At 45.0% G+C, this 21,622-nt stretch overlaps 1 protein-coding gene across 1 annotated transcript in view; it reads right to left on the bottom strand.

Annotated features, from left to right (window-relative positions):
• The window catches only part of CUNH1orf21 (chromosome unknown C1orf21 homolog), a 196,857-nt gene that overhangs the window by 3,063 nt on the left and 172,172 nt on the right, over positions 1–21,622 (bottom strand). Inside the window, exon 5 of the mRNA XM_055624496.1 lies at positions 19,066–19,126. Within this exon, the coding sequence (XP_055480471.1) occupies positions 19,066–19,126 (61 nt within the window). The remainder of the gene's footprint in view (positions 1–19,065; positions 19,127–21,622) is intronic.

Below are 21,622 nucleotides of genomic sequence, written 5' to 3'. Positions count from 1 at the left end.
GGATGCCTGAGTTTTTAATTCACCCTAAAAATGGCTTAAAGGAACAGCAAATAAGAAGTTTATGAATACGTGTGATAGATCTGGAGCTTGAATGACTTCAGGGACAAGAGGCTTTGATGAGCCTGCCAGCAAGCAGGTTCTTGGCAGGTTTGAGGACATGAGGGAGTGGCTGTGTCTGAGCATCTTCTGCCCCTTCTCCACTATGAAGACACAGCTGGGACCAGAACTGAGCTTCCGTGTCTGACCTGGCTGGGTTGTTCTGATGTGAGGGCAAATCTCCACAGACAGCACGAGACAAAAGTAGCTGCCTGTTTCATCACAATGTCACAGAACAGGCTTCTGTGAAAGGTCAAGTTAGATTGTTTTGTTTGTAACATTCTGCTGGCTTTTCTTTTCAAATATGCTAGATGCTCTAAAATTTGGGGACAAGCGCTCCCTTAAAAACAAACACTTTGACTCTATAACACATGAAAATAAGAACCTCAAACAATATAACTAAAAGTTGTGTATGACAATGGATGCTTCAGTAGTTTCTCCTACTTACATAAGCAAGCCATTGTCCCGAGCTTGCCTGCCTGCTCTTCCTTCCTTCCTTCCTTCCTTCCTTCCTTCCTTCCTTCCTTCCTTCCTTCCTTCCTTCCTTCCTTCCTTCCTTCCCTCCTTCCCTCCCTCCCTCCCTCCCTCCCTCCCTCCCTCCCTCCTTCCTTTTTCAAGACAGGGTTTCTTCGTGTAGCCTTGGCCATCCTTGAACTCATAGATCAGCCTGCCTCTGCCTCCGGAGTCCTGAGATTACTCACCACTATACCTGGCTCAAGCTATTTCCCTCCTTCCCTCCCTCCCTCCCTCTAATTCTCGCTCCCTCCCTCCCTCCCTCCCTGTCTTCCTCCCTCCTTCTTTCCTTTTTCAAGACAGGGTTTCTTTGTGTAGCCTTGGCTGTCCTGGAACTCACTTTGTAGACCAGGCTGGCCTTGAACTCATAGATCAGCCTGCCTCTGCCTCCCAAGTGCTGAGATTACTCACCACCACACCCGGCCCAAGCTATTTTCTTGTTAACTGTTTTATAGTACATTTATTTCAAGCAACTTCAATGCCAATAACGTCAATGTTTCTTTTCTTTTTGTTTATTTCATTTTTGTAGTTGATGTGTATTAAGTATTGGTAGCAAATGATTCTTTGTTTACGTGTATATACTCTCGATTTCAGGATAAATTAATAATATTATAAATCATACTTTATTACAATAAGGAACTATAACTTTGGCTACTAGAGGTACTTTTATAACCCCCAGCCCAGCCCACAGTTCCTTCCAGCATATTCAGTAAACCTTTTTTTCCTTCACAAAACAAACCCAGAACTTTCTAAATAATTGAAATCCATTCTTTCTTTAAATATCTATCTATCTATCTATCTATCTATCTATCTATCTATCTATCTATCTATCTATCTATCTATCTATCTATCTGAGGCAGGGTTTCTCTGTGTAGTCCTGGCTGTTCTAGACTCGCTTTGTAGACCAGGCTGGCTTTGAACTCACAGCTATCAGCCTGCCTCTGCCTCCCTGAGTGCTGGGGGAATCCATTTTTAAAAGCACCAATGCTTAAATTAAAAAAAAAATTATTTATATGTATATGTATATATATATATATATTCCTCGAACACATAACATGTTTAAATGTTTCTTTGTTATGTATATGTACAATGGGAATATTTCACACTCCCCTCAATCTCAGGTCACTACAATGAATTATTAATCACATGTCCGGATGTTAATCTTAGCTGTATTTCTTGCTAATTTTGGTACCTTGTTTAAGTTACCTCTTTCAGTCCCAGTTTTCTCATTGATGAAATAAAAATGATGACAGTTATTTGCCATGGTTGTTAAAAGTTAGCATTAATAGTGTCTAGACAGTGACTTGCAGTTAATTCGTTCATAATATAAGCATTGTTTCATATGTAAAAACAAAGCAAACATACAGAAACTGTCATCCAATGCAGCCTTGGGATCTGCAGAAGCAGGAGCAGTCACAGGTTCCTTGCCCAACAGCCCCAGACTGCCTAGTCTGTCACAATAAGTCGCTGCTTTGCCTCATTTAGTTTCTTCCACCATTAGACTGCACTCCTCCGTGCCTTGCAGAACGAGGTTTGATTCACTTGTGGCATAAAACCTTTAGCAGACAGACAAAATGGGTAACCAGTGCTCCCAGGAAGAGCATGAAGGCAGCAGTCATCCTCATGACAGCCTTCCCGGTGACAGGGCCCAGGCTGAACACCATCCCTAGATGAGGGAGGAGCTATTGTCTTCGCCACCTGTTGTAGAGCTGTAAAGGAGACCCTCAAGGTCCATGACTGCTGGGAATTCGTTTTCTGACATGGAAACAGGACACAAGTTCAGCAGCAGGAGGCTGCAACCATCAAGCAGCCAACTCCCTGTGGTGTCAAGTCAGGAGGCTCAGAGTGGAGCTGCTGGTGGATGTCGGGCATGGAGCTAGACTGGCAGGGCTGGTTCAGAGTTTCCATGGAGATCTTATTAGCATAGAAAAATGGGACCTGAGTAAAATAATAAGCTTTGGTTTCCCGGGCACAGCCATGATCTCTATCCAATAGGGCTGTGATCAGGGTTATGTGCAGAAAAATACATCATTCTGTCAGGTAGTCAATAAACGTTAGCTGTTGCCTCTTCTGCTGCCACCGTTATAAACATTGGGTTTGCACATGCTCCCAACAGGGACGAAAAGCTTTCTTTGTGAGTGAGGGCTGTGGTCATAGGTGTGATCTGATAGGGGCCAGAGAACTTTCCTCCCTCCACAGCAGTGTGGCCCCCGCAGATCTGAACCCTGATCCTTGTACATGAATACAAGCTCGAGGGCAAAAAACTCAAGTCCCTTCCCACCTTGTATCTAAATAAAGCCTTACATCTAAGCAAAGGTTTGGGTAGCTCATGTGAGGTTGAGAGGGACCCTCTGCCATGGAGAAGAACCTGACAGCAATCTCTCTCTCTCTCTCTCTCTCTCTCTCTCTCTCACACACACACACACCTGTATATGAAACCTTTTGTATTTATTGATAACACATTCTTTCTAACCAGGAAAAAGAGCTACAAGTTTATAAACTGAAGAACCCCAGGGCTAGAGAGATGGCTCAACAGTTAAGAGAACTTGCTGCTCTTGCAAAGATCCTGGGTTCAATTCTCATCGTCCACATGGCAGTTCACAATTGCCTGTAACTTCAGCTGTAAGGGATCTGATATTCTTCTGGGCTCCTAGAGCATTGCAGGATTATGGTGAACATACACACCACAGACATACACATGTACACACAGACACACACAACACACATATAGACACACACATAAACACACTCACAGACATACACATGCACACACAGACACATACAACACACACACACACTCACTCACTCACATACACACACACACACACACACAAAAAAAAAAAAAAAACAAAAGGAAATAACCTAAAGGACCACGTCAGACCCTCTAAGTTTACTGCTAACACACAAAGGCCCTATATCATACATTTTGAGGGAAGAAGCTGGACAAACCCTCTGTATAAGCAAGACCCTGAAATTTTCATTTCCTGAGAATGTGTTCCCTTAAATTTTTGTGATTACTAAGAAAAGGAGGGGGAAAAAACCCCACATTAGTTGCTCTGCAGACATCATTTCATTTATTATTCATATCAGCCCCGCAGGGTAGGAGTGGAGCCTCGTGGCTTGTGGGCAAATCTTGGAGAAGCTCAAGATCCCTGAGCTAATCTTTGCCTTTTCTGTGAGACTGTAATGACTTGATAAGGAAATTTAAATTCCAGTCAGTTTCATTTTTCTTATCACCTGACCTCAGCTCAGAGGACCAAATACTTTGGTAACAAAGCCTTCTGAAATCAGAACATACCGAAGTAAGAAGTACCAACTGCATGGCATCCCGTCTTAAGCGTCCTGCAGAACTGCTGGGAACCCCATGGGAACCCCCACTTAGACAATGATCCTCCTGGGCAGGCCAGGAAACCTGCTTCTGCTAACAGGACTTCATGTCAAATTGTTAAAAAACTGCTCAAAACCCAGAATCCTCAAGCTTTCAGCTGTCAGGAGGCAGGAAGCTGCAGGTTGGGTGACACACAGTAAGTCTCAGCTGAAGTATGTCCCTCTGCTCCCATAAAGGGTTCCAGAACAAAAGCCTCTGAAAAGACCCTGAGGTGCAACCCGGGGTGGGAACTGTCAGTCACAATTCCAGCCTTGTGCAAAGGACCCACCAGAAGTTTCCCAGGAGGCCCCAAGCACAGCGCAAGAATGCAAGCTCTGAATGATGATGATGAGGAAGAAGGATTATTTGGAAAAGCCACAGGGGCTTTTTACCTGTACTTTTTACCACCTTGGGAGGCTGAGGCAGGAGGTCTCCAAGTTCAAGGCCAGCCTGGGCAACTTAGCAAATCCCTGTGCCCTAACAAAGAAAAGGGAGGATGTGGCTTAGTGATAAAATGTCTGCCCAGCATGTGCTGGCCCATGCACCAAAAAACAAAAGAAAACAAATGGCAACTATGTTGGAACAGTGCATACCCTTCTTCCTGTAGCCCCAGAGAAGGCAGCTCTCAGCCTCTGGACCCAGTGGGTGTCGCTACAGACTGACGGCAACCTTGGGTTCATTTCCTGAGACTTTTGTCTACCTCCACTCTCCTTGGATTCTAAATCAGTTTTTCTATCTTCTTATTTTAAAGATACATCCAAACCAAGAATGACCCCACACTCCAAAACCAGAATATCATATCCTAGAAACACAGCTTAAACTGCATGGAAATTCAGTGTCTGACAGTATATTAAAGATTTACCAAAGCCACAAACACTGAACCTTTGTTAGCTAAACACTTTAAATAGCCTCAAATGCCTCAAAGGAAGTAGATGGCATTCCTGAGGATGACACGCTACACACACACACACACACACACACACACACACACACACACACACACAATGAAAAAAACTAGTACTAATAATTAGATATTAAATATTTGTGCAGCCAGTTCTTGAAGGTGTACAGAGGTGTACTGCTAGCTGCAGCACATAGTGGTACGTCTGCTTCTAACGTGGCCTGGCTTTCCCCGTTAAGCCATGTGAAGATGCATGCCTTTTTTTTTTTTTTTTTTTTTTATAGCAATCAGAGAAATAAAGGTGGGAATGGAGACTGACTACAAGCAAGTAGGAGAGTCACTATTAATGTAACATAAGTTCTTCAACATCAGAGTGTGCTGATAGCTCTGCGGCCGGGCCAACTTACTAAAAACCATCGACCTGTGCACGTAAAATCAGTTAGCCTTACGGCGCCTAGATTATCCCCTGATGAAGTTGTCAAGTTTATAATTACAGGTATTTATATGACAGTGCTTCTATTAGCTATGGAAAGAGTGTCTGAAAACAGATACTAATACGTTCATGTACTGCCTACCACTAGACAGACAGACAGACACCCCCAGCAGTATCACGCATTCTCCGTGCCCCACGCATTTATTCACACACGCTGACTACTCTCTTCCCTTGTGCTTTCTTCTCCAGCATTCCCTGCCTGGCTACTTACGTCTGTATGACCTGAGGGGTCAGGCAGGGCTTCCTGCTCCCCTGCCCTTTGGTGTCTACCTGGATCCTGTGTGTCTTCCCATCACAGCACATATGAACACTCTGCCTTGAAAGGAGGCTGGTGAGTGTTATTGATCAGAAAGTACCCTGGCATTTTGATGAGAGAAGGAAGCTGTTGACATGTGTTAGACCCCACTGGAGGAAGCTCCCCCCCCCCCACTTAACAGTTCTACTGCATCCAGGATGGGCAGAGGTCAGACCAGCTTGTGTTGCCAGGATGGTACGGAAATGAGGAGAGGGCAAGGAAGGGGTCTAGCAGTTGGTCCTGGCATCCCACTGTTCATTAGTCACCACTTTTATTTAATGAAGTAGTTCCTATGTGAAGCATGTCCACTTTGCTTTTGCCAGTCCCGGGAAGTGAAGCTACAGTTTTGTGCATGTTAAGGCAGGTGTTCCGCCGCAGCCACACACGTGGGTTTGAATGACGGTCATCATTCTGTAACAGCCTCTTACCTGGCACTGTGGAGGACTTTCCTGCTTTCTGAGTAGCAAGGAGCATTTTGGTCAATACAATGTGGTTGCCATCTGAAGCCCTGTACATGAATTCAACGGGGGTCTCCCTTCTCTGCCGGGCTAGCTCACAAGCTGCTCCTCTAAGGCATCACCATCCTGGGGCAATGGCGTCCAAATGTCTGTGGAACCAGGGTAACCACACTCACAGCTTCAGCACCTAAGAGCCACTTGTCGGGATGCAGAGGAAACCCAACGGCGAGGGGGCTGGGGGCAAAGAGCAGCCTGTGGGACTGGGGTCTTCCAGCTCCCTGCAGGGCTGTGGGCTGGAAGCAGATGCCTTTCCCCATGGCTGAAAATGCCACACATCACTTTCAGCTCCATTTTCATTTACAGTGCAATGACAGCTTACAACAACAGTTTTAAACGCTGAAGAGATGCTGAAGAAAACAAAAAATAATTAGCTGCCCTGTTAAAGTCTCCTCCCCCGGCTTATTTCATTAGAGAAATCAATGGAGGCATTAATGGCTGTCTCTGTCTCTAATGAGCTTTATTCTAATTAGAGCCACACATTATTACTTCAGTTGGGAAAAGGCCTGGTTGGTGAGGCGCAGCGGAGCGTGACAGCCTCTGACTGCTGCTCTGGCCACACTCGGGAAGGATCCCTGGGATAACAGGAGTGATGACGATCCTGGTGTACAGGACTCTTCATTTAAGACAGAAGCCATATTAACTACCCCTCCTCCCGCTGCCATGTTCACTGCACCCACACCACCAGCCGCCAACGGCAAGGACAGCTCAGGAGCTTTAAAGGTCCTGTTTCCCAAGCTTTGTCTGATGTGGTACTTCTATCAAAGATGCTTTATCAAAGGCCACTTCCCCACAGGAGCAGTGATGGGAAGGAGGCAAGGATAAAGAACTTGGGATGTCTATGTTCTCCAGGCCATACTGAACCCATGTCCCAGAGCAAAGACTGACAAGCTGCCTTTGGCAGGACCACCTACTAAGTATGTGAGGTCTGTTCCATCAAGGCCCCTGCTGCAGCCTAGCAAGAACAGCCAGGCACACACAAAACATCCGTGAGGCCAGCCATGCTGGTGCCAATTATCCTGGCACTCAGGAGGCAGAGGCAGGAGGACTTCATTGTAACTTTGAGGCTAGCCTGGGCTACTCAGTGAGACTGTTTTAAAACAAGATCAGCCATAAAACCCTCAAGAACTATGTCTGTGGCTATCAAAAATTGAATTTCATGTAATTTGTCAAATAGTGCAAAATCTTTTTTTTGATTCCTTCATAAGCCAGCACTTAAACATATGAAGACCATTCTCATTTTGTGGGCCAGATATGGCGTGGTTGCTGTTTGCCTGTTCCTGTCCCAGAAAGCACACTGCTGATCAGTACCCACACCGAGAGGTCAACACTGCTCTTTCCCTAAGGCTCAGACACCAGAGTGGATTTCCACCCTGAGTGCTTTGGCACTTCTTCCAGGAAGAACTGAATTCTGCAAGTAGCAACTTGTAAGATATTGTTCACAACCCACCAACAAGGAAACGGTATCAGTGAAAATTAAATTTAATAGTTCATCTGCTATCTCATCTTCCCTCTGAATCCCAATTTTCAAGTTTCATCTGCTTCTTCATTCATCTACACATCATTCTCCTGTGGCTTCTATCTCATGACAGGCCTAATTTTTTTATTTCATTCTTTCTCCACTGGACATTATCTTTCTTAAAATTTTCCTGTTGAGATTGTGTACGTGTGTGTGTGTGTGTGTGTGTGTGTGTGTGTGTGTATGTATGTGTGTGTTGATAAACAGATTTCACATACATTGTTGTGAAAGATTTCCAGGCTAACTGGACGAATCTCTTAAGAATCTAAGAGATACTTAATTAGTGTCTTGTCACATAGTTTCTTGGACCAAGTCAGGAACTCTAGTATAACCTATTTGGTGGTTGGGGGCTTTGTGGGTCTTCCCAGGCTCATTTGCTTCTGTAACAACTGGCAAATTGAGATTTGAATTCATTCACCTCATGTCAGAGATGTGATTCCAAATTCTCTAGAGCTTTTATAACCTGGAGTGACTGTGCTTACTCAAGAATTTATAGTGAGGATGGATGTTTGGGAAGACGTCACATCCCTTTTCTCCTTGCAGCTAACAGTGGTCGACAGTAAGAGTCTTGGGCCTATCAGCTTGTCTGTTGGATTACAGATGCCTCCCCACTGCCCCTAAGGCCACTAAGGCTCTCTTGATGTTGAGTGGCCTAGGTCATCACAGCGGAGAAGTAAAGGATGGTGCTTACCACTCTTACTGCTCCACAGACTAGGCCCGCTGAAGATGGCAAGCATGGTCAATTTTGAACATGGTTGCTTTCCTTCCTCCCCACAAGGGGTGTGTCCCTGCTTGCTGGATCCGGAGGTTCACCTTCCCTTCCTGTCTCCTTGACTTTCAGAATAGAGAGCACAGGGGACAACTAGTACAAGATCTGTGAATGGCAGAACCTGAGCTAATCCAGGAGGAAGTAGAGAGGCCTCATGACTACGTCTTCTGGGTTAGAGCACCACACTTGGCTTCCTTCTTCTTACAGGGCATGGCGAAGGCAGCCAACCTGCCCTCATCCCAGAGAGGAAAAGGAGCAGGGTCAGCTGAATTCCACTGCGTAGTTGGAATTGTCTGCCGGCCAAGTCTAACCCAACCTATTTCCCCAGGATGAATGCTGGGATGATGGCGACCAAGTATGGATCAGACAAAATATAAGAGGCCAAGCTACAGAATCAGCTATATGGGGACACTTTCTGGCTTAACACGTTATCAAATGCTGATTAAATTATGACTTGCCGAACATCTGACCAAATGGCCAACAAGTACAGCACTTCATAGAGGCCAAGCAAATTCAGATGTATGTTTGGCTATGGCTATGGGAGCCTTGGGAATAGAGGTTTCAAGTGAAACCTAAAATAGAAATGTTTCAGGTGACGTAGTGCACGGCCCACTGCCCAGATGTTAATGCTTCCTGGAGATTTCCTTCTGCACAGCTGTGCATGCTGGGGGCAGTGGAAGGTGTGAGCAAGGCCAGCGACCATGTTGTGATCCGTTTTCTTTCCACTTGACATTTTGTCATAAATATATTCTTGTTTTCATGAACTTCTCTTGCTTGACTTTGAGAAATTTAAGTTTTGGAGTGGCCTCTTTCAGGTCTTGGCTCCAAGATGACAAGAAGAAAAGAAGAAGAAGGTGGAGGAGGAGGAGGAAGGAAGAAAGAAGGAAGAAGAAGAAGAAGAAGAAAAAGAAAAAGAGGAAGAAGAAGAAGAAAAAGAAGAAGCAACAACAGTCATGCTAAAAAAAGGCCTCGGCCATGTGATCTGCGCGCCTGGTAGGTGCCCAAGGACAAGGCCATTAAGAAGTTCGTCATTCAGAACACTGTAGAGGCTGCTGCTGTCAGGAACATATCCGGAACAGGTGTCGCCGATGCCTTGTGCTTCTCAAGCTCTATGTCAAGCTGAATTACAGCCTGAGCCATGCCATTCACAGCGAGGTGGTCAGGAATCGACTCACAAAGCCAGGAAGAACTGGACACCCCCACCACGACCTCCACCAAGGCCCATGTAAAGACAAAAGGCTTTGGTGACAAAAGACAGAGAAAAAAAACCACTCTGGACAAATAAAATGGAAGTTATACTTAAAAATATAAAAAAGAATATGGGGTGAACACTGCCTGGCTTCCACTCAGACACAAGAACTGCTCAGATTTTGCATCTATCTTTCAACCTCCAACCTAGGAAATGAAATCACAATGGCTACAAGTTTGGTATTCATCCTTTAAGCTTTTTTTTTTTTTTCCCCTGATGCTGGGACCTGAAGTCAGGCATAGGGATTTCCTCTACCACTGAGTTCTACTCCCACCTAAAGTTCTTTAGAGATTTTAATATTCCTAACATATCAATAATGTGTTAGACATACCATCAAATATATCACTCTTTTATTATGAAATATATTATTCCTTTATGTGTGCCTGCACATTTAAATATGTAGCATATGAATACTTGCCAGCTATAAATATTTCCTATTGAATATAGCATACTAATGTGAAAGTATGCACATCATGGATCATGCCTGTCAAGACCCGACAGACAAATGGTACCTGGTATCTATTTGCTGAATATAAGTATAAAAATAATATAGTATTCCCACAACATCCATTTTTTATACAATTACTCTATTCATTTAATAATATTACAAAACATAACTGTGCCATCTATATATCTGGTTCACTTCTTTTAACTGCTGCATAATCCTGGGATATAGAAGATTTAGTTTGTTCTTCTGCTGTTGAACGTTCAGTTGCTACCAGCTTTTACATTTTTCATTTTTGCAATTTAGCACAGACCGTTCTGGTGTCAAACTTTATTGTACATATGTAAGAGAATTTCAAGAGTATATACCTACTAATGTGAGACACAGTTTTTAATAGCTTGAATTACCTATACTTCACATTATATGTATGTACATAATTTAACAAAAAACACTTCTGATGTTTTAAATATTACAAATGTATTCCAAACTAGCTCTGGATCTGTGTCTGGGAATTACTCAGCATGTTAATAAGGTGGATGCTGAATCAGGATGTTCCCCTGGCTCCTTGTGTCTGTCATTACTCACTGGGTACCCAGAGAGGAGGCAGCTATGATTGCCCAGCTCCAAACTTCCAAAAATCAAGATTGAACATATGAGTGTAAAACATTTTGTGCTGCTTTTATAGATAGATGTAGTTTGGAAGTAGAATTGGAGGGAGAGCAGTCTGGAGGGGCAGCTGCCTCTAGAAATGAACAGACATGTCTCCATGCAGAAGATTTCCCCGGGAGTAAGAGATCCCAGAATAAATACTTAAAGAACTCTGCAAGCACATCATGATTCTCCATGGCTGACAGACACTAGCCAGCCTCATTCTTTGCTGAAGAGGAAGGTGAAGTGGGAGGAATGGGTAGGACATTCTCCGCGGGTCCTTACAACTCGGCAGTTATGCCCCTGGGTTAGAAGCATCCGAAAGCAAGTCCTCTGTTCTAATGCTCTATCGTGTACCTCCCCTGCTGCTGGTCCATTCTGGTCCAGAGCCTGAGTGACCATACTTACCCTAGAACTGAAACTTACTAAAGGAACCAAAGCAGCCAGCCTCTCCATCTCTGTGATGTTGATAGTGCTTCTTTTTCTAACTTTTTTGGTCACTGTTCCTGTTACAAGCTTCCTGGGGCTGATATTAATGTACAATTTTAAAAGTCTCATAAAAGCAAGTTGTAAAAAACTTACAGGAGTTAGAGGAAGCTTCAAACAGGAAAAACTCCAGATGAGGATTCAGCTGTACCCACTAATTAACTGACTCAATCTGTAGTCATAGGACTCTTCCTGCAGAAGGTTATGCCACGGAGCAGCAAGATGGCCAGTGTGTAGGAGGTGGCCTAGTCAAATATTCCATGTCCATCTAAGAAGAGATGCCTGCCACCAGCAGGATTGGCTTTGGCAAGGCTTGAGCTAAATTCTTCCCTTTTGGTTTCTATTATAGACCTCTCAATGTTCGGTGAGGTGTGTCCCCAACTTCAAAAGAAGGACCACCGGACACAGGGCATCCATGCCACAGCCATAGCTCAGCGTATATATTTTCTTTAATTTCCCAGGTTACCATTATTATCCTAATCTTATCGGCGCGGAAACTAAGGCTCAAGAGTTTAAATGATTAGCTTGAGTCATGTAGCTGGAGCTAGTTCCTGGATTTGGCCCAGGTTTAAAGCTTTCTCTTGGGTAGCGATCTTCCTCTAGACCCAGCAGACTGAGTTCCCTGGCAATGTATCTGCTGTGTACTCCCCTGCTGTTCCAAATTGTTAAAAACATCTCCTATCCAGGCCAGCCAGGGCATCTTCCCAACCATGCCTCCATCTCTTACAACCCTTTGGCTGTTGAAGCCCATTGGTCTATCTGTAGAGCTTACTTATCCAATAGGCGTCTTCTGTCTTAAGCTATGTTCTAGAGAAACAAAGACAAGTGAGATTTGGTTTTAAACTTAGAGATTTGCTTATTGCTTCCAATATGTTTTTGACTTTTTTAGCACCGGAATTGAACCTAGGGCCTGCAAAATGGTAGCCAAGTGTGCTCTACCAGGAGGCTACATTTCCAGGCCCCTTTTTACTTCTGATTTTGAGACAGGGTCTCACTAAATTGCCCACAATGACTTCCATGTTATGCTGCAGCCCACGCTGGCCTTGAAATTACAATCATGTTCAGCCTTCTGAGCAGCTGAGATTTTAGGTGTGTGCTACCACACCTAGCGAGGTATTTTCAAATAACAGAGCCAAGTAGTTACCAAGATTGACACTCTATCCCTGGGTGCTTGCTGTACCGACACAGTAATGCTCATGGATGCCAAATTCAAATGGTAGAAGGGCTGCCAGGCAGAAGAGAGATAGACAGCTGAAGACTAATGGAGAGCAGAAATGGAATGGGACCAGAACCATGGACCAAACAATACAAGCATCCCGCTGCTCTGAGTGATACTTTGGGGCTCCCTGCCTTGTCCAGTGGCAAGATGAAGACATTTACTGACAGCTTTATTGCGCTGAGCCCACAGGGTTGTCGGCAATGCCTTCCTCATAGCAATGACATAGCTTTTCTTTCATTCATCACTCTATTGTCTCAGAACCTGAATACTTCTCCTGCGGCTCCCCAACGAACCTGGCTGATAGAACTTCAAGCATTCTCGGAAAGTCAAGCTCTGCACAGAAAAGTGAGCAGATGCTTCAAGCTTTTTAGGCCCATTTGTTCCCCTTGACTGTCTCCTTGGAAGTCCCATTCATGCCCCTTGACTGTACTAACAATTCCTATGAGCTAGAGGGGAATTCTGGGATTCTTAAAGGCCAGAGTGTGTTCACACTTCACTAGAAGTTTCTACACCAGGGTCACTGTCACAACGATTATTAAGTCATCAGCATAAAGCTTTGAAGCAGGAATAAAAACAAAACAGGAGTGAGTCATATCCTTGCTCTTTGTAATCACAGCTTTAATTTGGCTATACAAGTAGGAGAGAGGGATGGCAAGGGAAGAGGGTGAAGGGAGAAAAGCAAAGGATTAGGTTGCAGTTTGATGACATGCTCACCATGGAGGAAGAAATTGCTCTCTCTCTCTCTCTGTGTCCGTCCATCCACATTCCCCCATGCATGTGTGTGTGTGGAAGCCGGAGGTTGATGTTACTGTTTTAGCTGGCCTTGCTGGCAAAAAAGCCCCAAGATGCTCCTGTGTCTCCTCCCTCGGTTCTGAGTAACAGGTGTGCACACTGTATCCAGGTTTTTACTGGCTGTTGAGGACTGAACTGAGAACTTCATGCTCAAGCAAGCACTTCATGGACTGGGCTAGCTCCCCCAGCCCTGCAGGAAATTGTTCTATTTACAGATAATGGCAGCCAAGCCCACCTCCAAGGAACACAAAGCACAACTTCCATTTGCATGTGGGGCAGGCCGGAAGAGGAAGAGGATCACTTTAACTCGGAGGGCCAGGGGGAGTAATGTCTGCCTGCGAGTGTGTGATGTCATAATGAAACCCATTATTCTCAAGGCTAACCATGAAGAGGATTTAAAAAAAGAACCCTAGGTAAGTTGGGATGTTATACAAAATATACAAGAAACGAAGCCGAGAGAGAAGCTAAAGGAGGCGGGGATTTTAGAGCGGGAACCTGCAGGTGTAGAATCAGTGTTTTAATCAGATGGGAGGAGTGGGGGGAGGAGAGCACTGATAAGTTCTTAGAAGACCATGTTCCTAGTGGCTTATGGAGGTCAGCTGCAGCCCCGCTCAGCCACGGCAGGTGAGAACAGTTCAGATGCACACAGTGAGCTTCCCCAAACAAACTGGCAGGCCTCGGTCCGGCACACTAGTGTTGCTTTCACATCTGTCTTGAGGGGCACAGAGAGGAAGTTTTTATTTGGTATCCAAAGAGGAGGATAGGAAAAGTCTCAACACACACCCTACACAATCTAGGAAATGCAAATGAGGAGTCAAGGGAAGACAGGCTTTCCCTCTATAACGCTGGCTTTGTAAAATGTACAAATTGGAATTCCTGGACATTTCCAGGAGAGATGGACTTTCACAACTCAAAACTTCTCAGCCCGACTCTTAGCACAAAGCTCCAGGTGAAAACTGGATTGAATAAATTCTAAAAAAAAAAATCTAAAGATGATTTGAGCTGTGTTTATAGTTGTCTCCATGCTTGTATTGACCAAAGAAATACTTAGCTATGTTTTAAAAACCCAGGAAAATTACACGGAAGAACTCAATTTCCATTTGGGCTATATACATGATACTAAGGATTGCACTGAGCCAAACACATGCACTAAGAAGGGGTATTTGGATTTTTGGGAGCTTAATGCTTCTACAGTGCCTAGAATAGCATATGCAAAAGGACGAGTTATAGAGAAGAGAATAGGAACAGAAAGACAGTTTATAGGGCAGGGAATTATCTGTACAAGTCAAGTGAGTGCACGGCAGATGGAGTAACACTGTTCTTTTACATATACACATATCTGGGCTTGCGGCAAAGAACACTTGCCCAGCAGGCCCCATGTATGAGACTCTGGGTGTGATTACCACTATCAAAGACAAAAGAAGAAAAACAGAGAAAGAAAAGGTACCCAGTAGTGGGAACATTGTTCATTCTGAATTTATAACATTCCGTGTCTAGAAAAGGTTCTACCCAGCACACAGGTAAGTCAGAAACGGTGTTTTTGTTGTGCCAAAGACATCATGTTCTATCCTAGGTGCAAAAGAAAATCTTTCTTTAGATGGGAGCAATGAACTTGATTCTGAGTGAAAGGAGACATAGTTTCAGTCATGGCAACTTGCTGGGAAAGGACAAGATCATCTCACATGTCAGAACTCATAAATGTTTGAAAAAAACTTAAAATGCAGGTTTCAGTTTTTGCCAGTTTTACCCTGAACTACTAAACAATCTTTTTATAATTGTGGAAAAAAAAAAAGCTAGTAGTGGAAAAAGCTAAATAAACAGAAAAAGATATTTATCATTATAGTGGGAACAAAATCTTTTTTTTTTTTTTTTTGGTTTCTCTTCACTAAACAAAACGTTATCAGCATGCCGAACATCTTTTGAGCCAATATGTGAAATTTGGTAATTGATCCGAAGTGAAGTTTTTAATGTAGAGTCAGACATATGGCAATATTTTACTGAAAACAAAACAAAACAAAACAAAAACACACATTTAAAATGTTTCTATACAGACAGGAAACTCCACAGAGCACCATCATCCACCTCTAGCTTTTACACCGGTGGCAGCTGCTGGTCTCTCAGAAGTCCATGAACTTACTCTTTCCTAGGTCCGCTTTAAAACGGGGTCAAATTCTTACACATCTAAGATCACCTCTCCCTTGCATTAAATAGCATAGCCATAGGGAACACTGGGGGTGGGGGAGAGAATGGCACGCAGGTCGGGGAGGCGAGTGATGTCTGCAGGAAGGAGCTACTGGGGAACTCATGATCCTGTAATGCAAGTGAAAAATACAAGAGGAGATAGCAGAACATATGTGTTATGAAGGAACAGGGGAGAATCCGGGAAGCTAAAGGTCTGAGTGGGCATGGGGATGTGGGTGGTGAAAAGAAGATGTAGGGGTGGATTAGCTCTAATTATGGATTATAATTATGAAGAGGCCTTAGGAAACTCCATTAGTATGTAAGCTAATTAAAATCATCATTATTATTATTATTATTGGGGGTTTTTTTTTTGGTTTTGAACCTAGCCTTTAATGGCTGAGCCATCTCTCCAGCCCTTAAAATTATTTTTCAAAAGGAGTTTGAACAGAAGTACTCCACACCAGTAAATAATGTCGCTCTCCAGAGATACCAGTTTTTAAGTGAAAGTTTCGACGTCAGGCATGGGTTACCTCCCTACACATTATTCCTCAGAGAACACCCAGGGGCACCCAAAGCAAACCAGGCTACAGCCATTGCTCTTGCTTGTTCATCTTAACTAAATGGTAACATCTTAATCCTGGAGACAACTGCACACTTTGGTTGCAGGACACAGAGGAATCAGTCTTGAGACGATCAGAAAATTCTCCCCACAGACTGGCTTCACAGAGCTGGAAGGTGCTAATGCAGGCTGCTGGGGGACGAAAGACATCGATGGTTTTATCCATCGATAAAGTATAGTAGCTGCATGCTACAACACTGACTTTCTAGGCAAGATGTACCCACTGAGGCAACAGTGGCAAGGCCGTTAGTGGGGACAACCAGCTACTCTTTAATTTGAAGACTGCTCCCCAAGAAGAAGTTCATTCCCGATACTGCAAACATGGTCCAAACCCACGGTTACAGAAATCCTAGGGGAGAAACGATTGGCATTTTTCTAAATGGTCATGTTGGCAAACTGCCTTCTTAATACTTATATTTATTTTCAAAGCCTCTGACAGTGGGTAGTGGTTAATGCAGAGGTGGCCTTAGCGTTCGATAAGAGGCTGAGGGTAAGGGACTATGAGTGCTTAGCTAAAGATGAGACACTGATGTCATCCCTGCCTCTGTCCAACACTCAGGGAACACCGGGGAATGTGAGGGCAGAAGATTGCAGGAGCCAGGGGATGGGAGGAGTGCTCTGAAGTGTCCTCTAGACATGACATGGGGGGGAGGTGCCACACCCAAACTCACAGCAGCCGTGCTTACCCACACAAGACCTTCACAAGATCCAGCCAGTTAAAAAGTCCAGCATGGAAGGGAGTGAGACTTACAAGGCCCAGCCCGAAGCTGAGGAGTTACTGGCAGTTGATGGCTGTTGGACAGGAGTCAGTTTTTCTTTTTTTTTAGGAGTGTGGCTCCTGATAGGTTCCTCATGTTCCCCCTTGTCCACACACATATGAACAACGCTAATGAGACTTGGTGGGTTAAAAATATATTACAAAAGAGAACATGAAGTTGGGAGAGAGATGTGATGGAAGGTCCTGAGAGGAGTTGGGAGTGGGGAGTGAAAGATGGATATGATCAAGGCACATTGGATACATGTATGAAGTTTTCAAAAAATAAATAAAAATTAACACAACGCCTAACAGTACTCAACATAAGGGAAGAGAGTGTCTAAAGAGACAGCTCCATCCATGAAGTATTTAACTTGCAAACACAAGGAGCTGAGTTCTATCTCCATAACCCACATTAGAAATAATAATAATAAAAAAAAAGCCAGGCATGATAGTACAGGACTGTAATCCCAGTGTTGGGGAGGTGGAGACGGTGGATCCCTGGAGCTCGCTGGCCAGCAAGGCTAGCTCATCAGGTAAATCCTAGGTCCCACTGAGAGACCGTGTCTCAACACACAGGGCAGAGAATGACACCCAAGGTTGACCTCTGGCTTCTGTACCCACACACAGGCATGTGCACCTGATCAAACACGTGCGCTTGTACATATACACACTAAAAAAAACAGAGGTAAGATAATAAAAAATGAAACTCAAGAGGCTGCTCTGCCATGCTTTAATTACAGCAGAATATGTTCTGAATTCAGTCCTCTTTAGAGAAGTGTTTGTAAGTTATCATGACAGACTTGTAAGTTAACCTTACCACTGGGTTCCATATGCTATTCAGGACACGTGGGAGGCATGTGAGTCCAGGTACTGCTTACATTTCTACATAGATCAACTTTGGACTTCTCTGTCAGTGTAAATCCATACACAGCTAGAGAAGCAACCTGGAGACTCTGCTGAGAGACGGAACTGTGGGATTCCAGGCCTGATTACTAGAGTCATCCAGCAGCAGACCCCATACATTCTGTTTTCCTAGATACAGTCAGGTGCCATGTAACGATGACAACACGTTTAGAGAAACACACCACTAGACAACGTTGTTCTGCAGGCATCAGAGGAGGAGCTCCCATGACCTGGATGGCACGGTTCAGCCACCCAGTGTGGCCTGCTAAGTACGTGAGATGCGTGAGAAGGATGTTGATGCGACAGGGCCGCTCTTTCTTAACAGTCAACCTATATTTGGCTATGAGCAGAAGGGACGGCTGAGACGGCTCTCAGTAGTATAATAGGTATATACGTCAGCAGTGAGCCCTTTGCTGCTGAGCGTCACGTACCATAACCACAAACACTCAGGCGGTGTTGTGGTGCCAACAGCCGAGCTCCAACAGTACCGGGCGAGAGGAATTTCCAGCTCTGTCACAGTCGTAGGTCCCCCACCCCCCACCCCATTTGTGCAGTCTGATCAGACTATGGTAAGGTTGTGTGTGAACGTACACAGATACTCACACATGTATAATAAGGCTTAACTACGACTCTGGCACAGTAAGAGGTCAATGGCAGTGAATAGAAACTATGACAGTAGTTAGCCGTTACCTAAGAGTTACGGATTACTATTCGGATTCTCCATTAGAATTTTCGGACTGCGCTTGACTGTGAGTAGTTGCAACTGTAGAAAGGGAAGCTGCAGCCTAAGGGGACTATTGTATTAGCCCGGCAACTGTGGGAAAGTCACTCAAGCATTGTGAGTCTCGGCAAAAGGCAGACAATGGCGCTCTGTGTTATCTGTAACAGCACTCGGCCGGTGCGGTCTGGAGGCAGAAAGGTCATCGCCTAGGAAGGTAGTAATGGAAACAGGTACAAGATGTCCATGAAGAACTCAGAGCAGCGGCAGGCAAACGTGGGCTCTTGGTGGACCTCTGTAGGCAGCTGCCCTCCTTGCCTTGCAGTCTGAGGTTTGAGCTTTTCGGTGGCCTCTCCCTGACCTGACCCACTAGAACGAGCTAGAGCAGCCTAGGACTAGGTGATAGGGGCTCTATCACATTATTTCCATATGCACTCTTTTTTTGTGTCGTTTTGTTTTAACTTTCCGTCTAATCCTTTGCCGAAAGATTGAGAACACAGGCGTAAAAGAACCGTCACCCTAACCTGCAATTAGCACATTTATCTTGAAATGATGCAGTTTGTTTGTCTTGCCTTCTTACCTTTTCAATTTTTTCATCCAGCATTCTGAAGAATTCTTGTTGGCTTTCAGAGATGTGCATGCTGGAAAATAAAGAAGAGTAAGGGCATATTTCAGTGCTTTCTGAAACCAGGCCCTCTCAAGGGAGCGATGGGGGATGCCATAAACTCTGGGGCAGACACTTACCTACTGCAGACTTTCCCACTAATACCTCAGAGCTGCTTCAGAGCAGTGCTGTGGCACTGAGCTTGCACACGTTTCCTAAGTCTGCGAGTGCACGTGCTCATGAGGGAAGGAAGACAACTTCCCCTTGGTGGGCAGGGGTCATTTCTACTGATATTACTGAGTGGGGCCTGCCAATTTTTTTTTAATCTTTAAAAACACATTTAGGGTTTTAAAAGAACAAAATAAGGACGTGCAATGTGGCATTTTCAGCTCTGTGTGTGACAGAGAAAACTATCCTAGTTAGATGAAAACACGGGTCTTACAGAGGCGGTAGCCCTGGCATGTCCAGCTGTGAGTACCGGCTGGAGGCACTCGAGCAGAGGACGGAACAATGGCCTGACACTGCCCTTACCAGTTTCTGCACCTTTGCAGGCTGAAATTCCACTGGAATATGGGGTAAGTCAAGAAGTGCCTTTGAGCAGTCTTTACCCCTATGTGCTTGCCTGTCCTGTGCTGCTTAACCCGCTCAGTTAGGTGGCTGGTGTAGTGGGCGGGAATAGCACATTAAAAAGGCAAAGTGAGCGGGAATCGTAGGGAAGGGCATGGCAGGATGGGCCTCAGTGCTGATATGGTCCTTCTAGCCTGTCCATACTTGGAGATGTCCCATGGAGGTGAAGGGCACTGGATGAAAGACACACACTGTGTTGGTTGCAGTTTCTGGGGACAAGGGTGGAGGGCAGGCCTAGAATGGTTTCTTAGCTTTAAGCTAAGTGTGGGTTTCTGCGTGTCATTAGCATGACATGTGTGCTATTAGCATGACTCGTCACCCCTTAGAAGCCACAGGAGGGCACAGGTGTCCTGAAACCATCAGGCTTTCCATGAACTAGACTCCCATATGAAGCTTCCCTCTAGGTGTAAAGCCAAGACTGAAAAATCTGTGAGCACAGGACATCAGCTGTGCTCCGGGAGGAAAACAGTGAAAACTTGCGACACCACTACTCAGTTCACAGTTTACAAGGCACTTTCACACATAGCGTGAAATCCTGCCATCCTTTACAAAACCGCTCAAATAACGGAGATGTTCTGTTTGGGAACTGGACCCTCTTTCATATGCAGGTTTAAAGGGCAGGGCAAGAATCTGGTATGAAGAGAACCCAGTAAACAGCCTTCTCTTTGCAGGATCCTGAGCAGAAAAGACTGTGTGCACCACGTTTTCCCAGCATCCTCATTGCTTTAAACCTGTCTTTTAATAGAGCGTTCACTATTAGCCTCTGCCAGTGTTCCCTTGCTGACCACAGGCCATGATGGTAGTGTTAAATCACTACTTGCCTGTGCTACTCTGATACCCAGGGCCACCAGCATGGACAGGGCTGGTTGGTTGTCAGTGAACCAGCAGCAGCCCCAGGCAGTTTGCTTCTGTGCCTGATCCTCAGACTGTTTTCTAGCTGGGTTTTGTGGGAGTGATGATGGTCCTTCCCCAGCTTTGTGCCCTGATATAGCTTTGCTTCAGGCTTTGAAACAGCAACAGCCAAGCTTTTCAGCTCCCTCTGCAGTGAGGGCAAGGCTTCCCAAGGGTGTAGAACACAAACCTCCTGGCGCCCATGCTGGCCGCATGGCCACACTTTGGTTCTTGTTCTTGGCAAGGCTCTTAACAGTTCTATGTCCCAGGATGCAAAGATGTTAAAATAGGTGTATTAACAAAAAAGACAGATGTCTGTGTAGCCTCGTGATCCAAAAGACCCCACGGAAATGGTGTTTTTAGGTTTTGGTGCTCACGCTGCAAACTTTACTCCGCATGTGAGAGCAAGGCAATAAATACTTAATTGACTGACGGAGCGCTATTTAAATTCATGTGACTCTTGACCCGTCAAGGAGGCAGTGTGGTTTGTCAATGGGTCAGGTGCTTGCCCGCAGACTCCCCTTCAGACACAAGCAGGCGTCCTACCTAGAGCTGTCGCCACCTTCTGCTTACGTCTTCATCTAATGACTAGGACGTGAAACAGCAACGCCTGGTCAGCAGTTGTGCCTATGCACGGAGGGTCGGGAGCGGGTATCTTAACTCTGCAAGTGTGTCTGCCGGCTCCGTGATCACAAGTTCTGTATCGGGAGCTTGAGACTGAAGGTGAAGGCCACTGACCCAAGTAAGGATGTGTATGGAGACGCAAGCACAAAAGGCTCAGTGCTTTTAGTTTGCAGTGTCTACGGATCAGGGATCAGGAAACGCTGCCTGTCTGTCTTTCCGTACCTGGCAGATTCACTCTCAAAATGCACGCGGTGTGCTCCCTGAAGTAGGCGGAACTGGTGGAATGGAGGGGCCTTGTTATCGTCAAAACCTCATGCACGACATAAGCTCTTTCAGATGAATGCTTCTGTCAGAGGGACAATGGTTCACCAGAGGAACAAATGCTCCCTCA

Source organism: Psammomys obesus, unplaced genomic scaffold, assembly GCF_907164565.1.
Source record: "Psammomys obesus unplaced genomic scaffold, mPsaObe1.curated_primary_1811, whole genome shotgun sequence".
In the NCBI taxonomy this organism is placed as follows: domain Eukaryota; kingdom Metazoa; phylum Chordata; class Mammalia; order Rodentia; family Muridae; genus Psammomys; species Psammomys obesus.
This window is presented reverse-complemented; position numbering and strand designations above follow the sequence as displayed.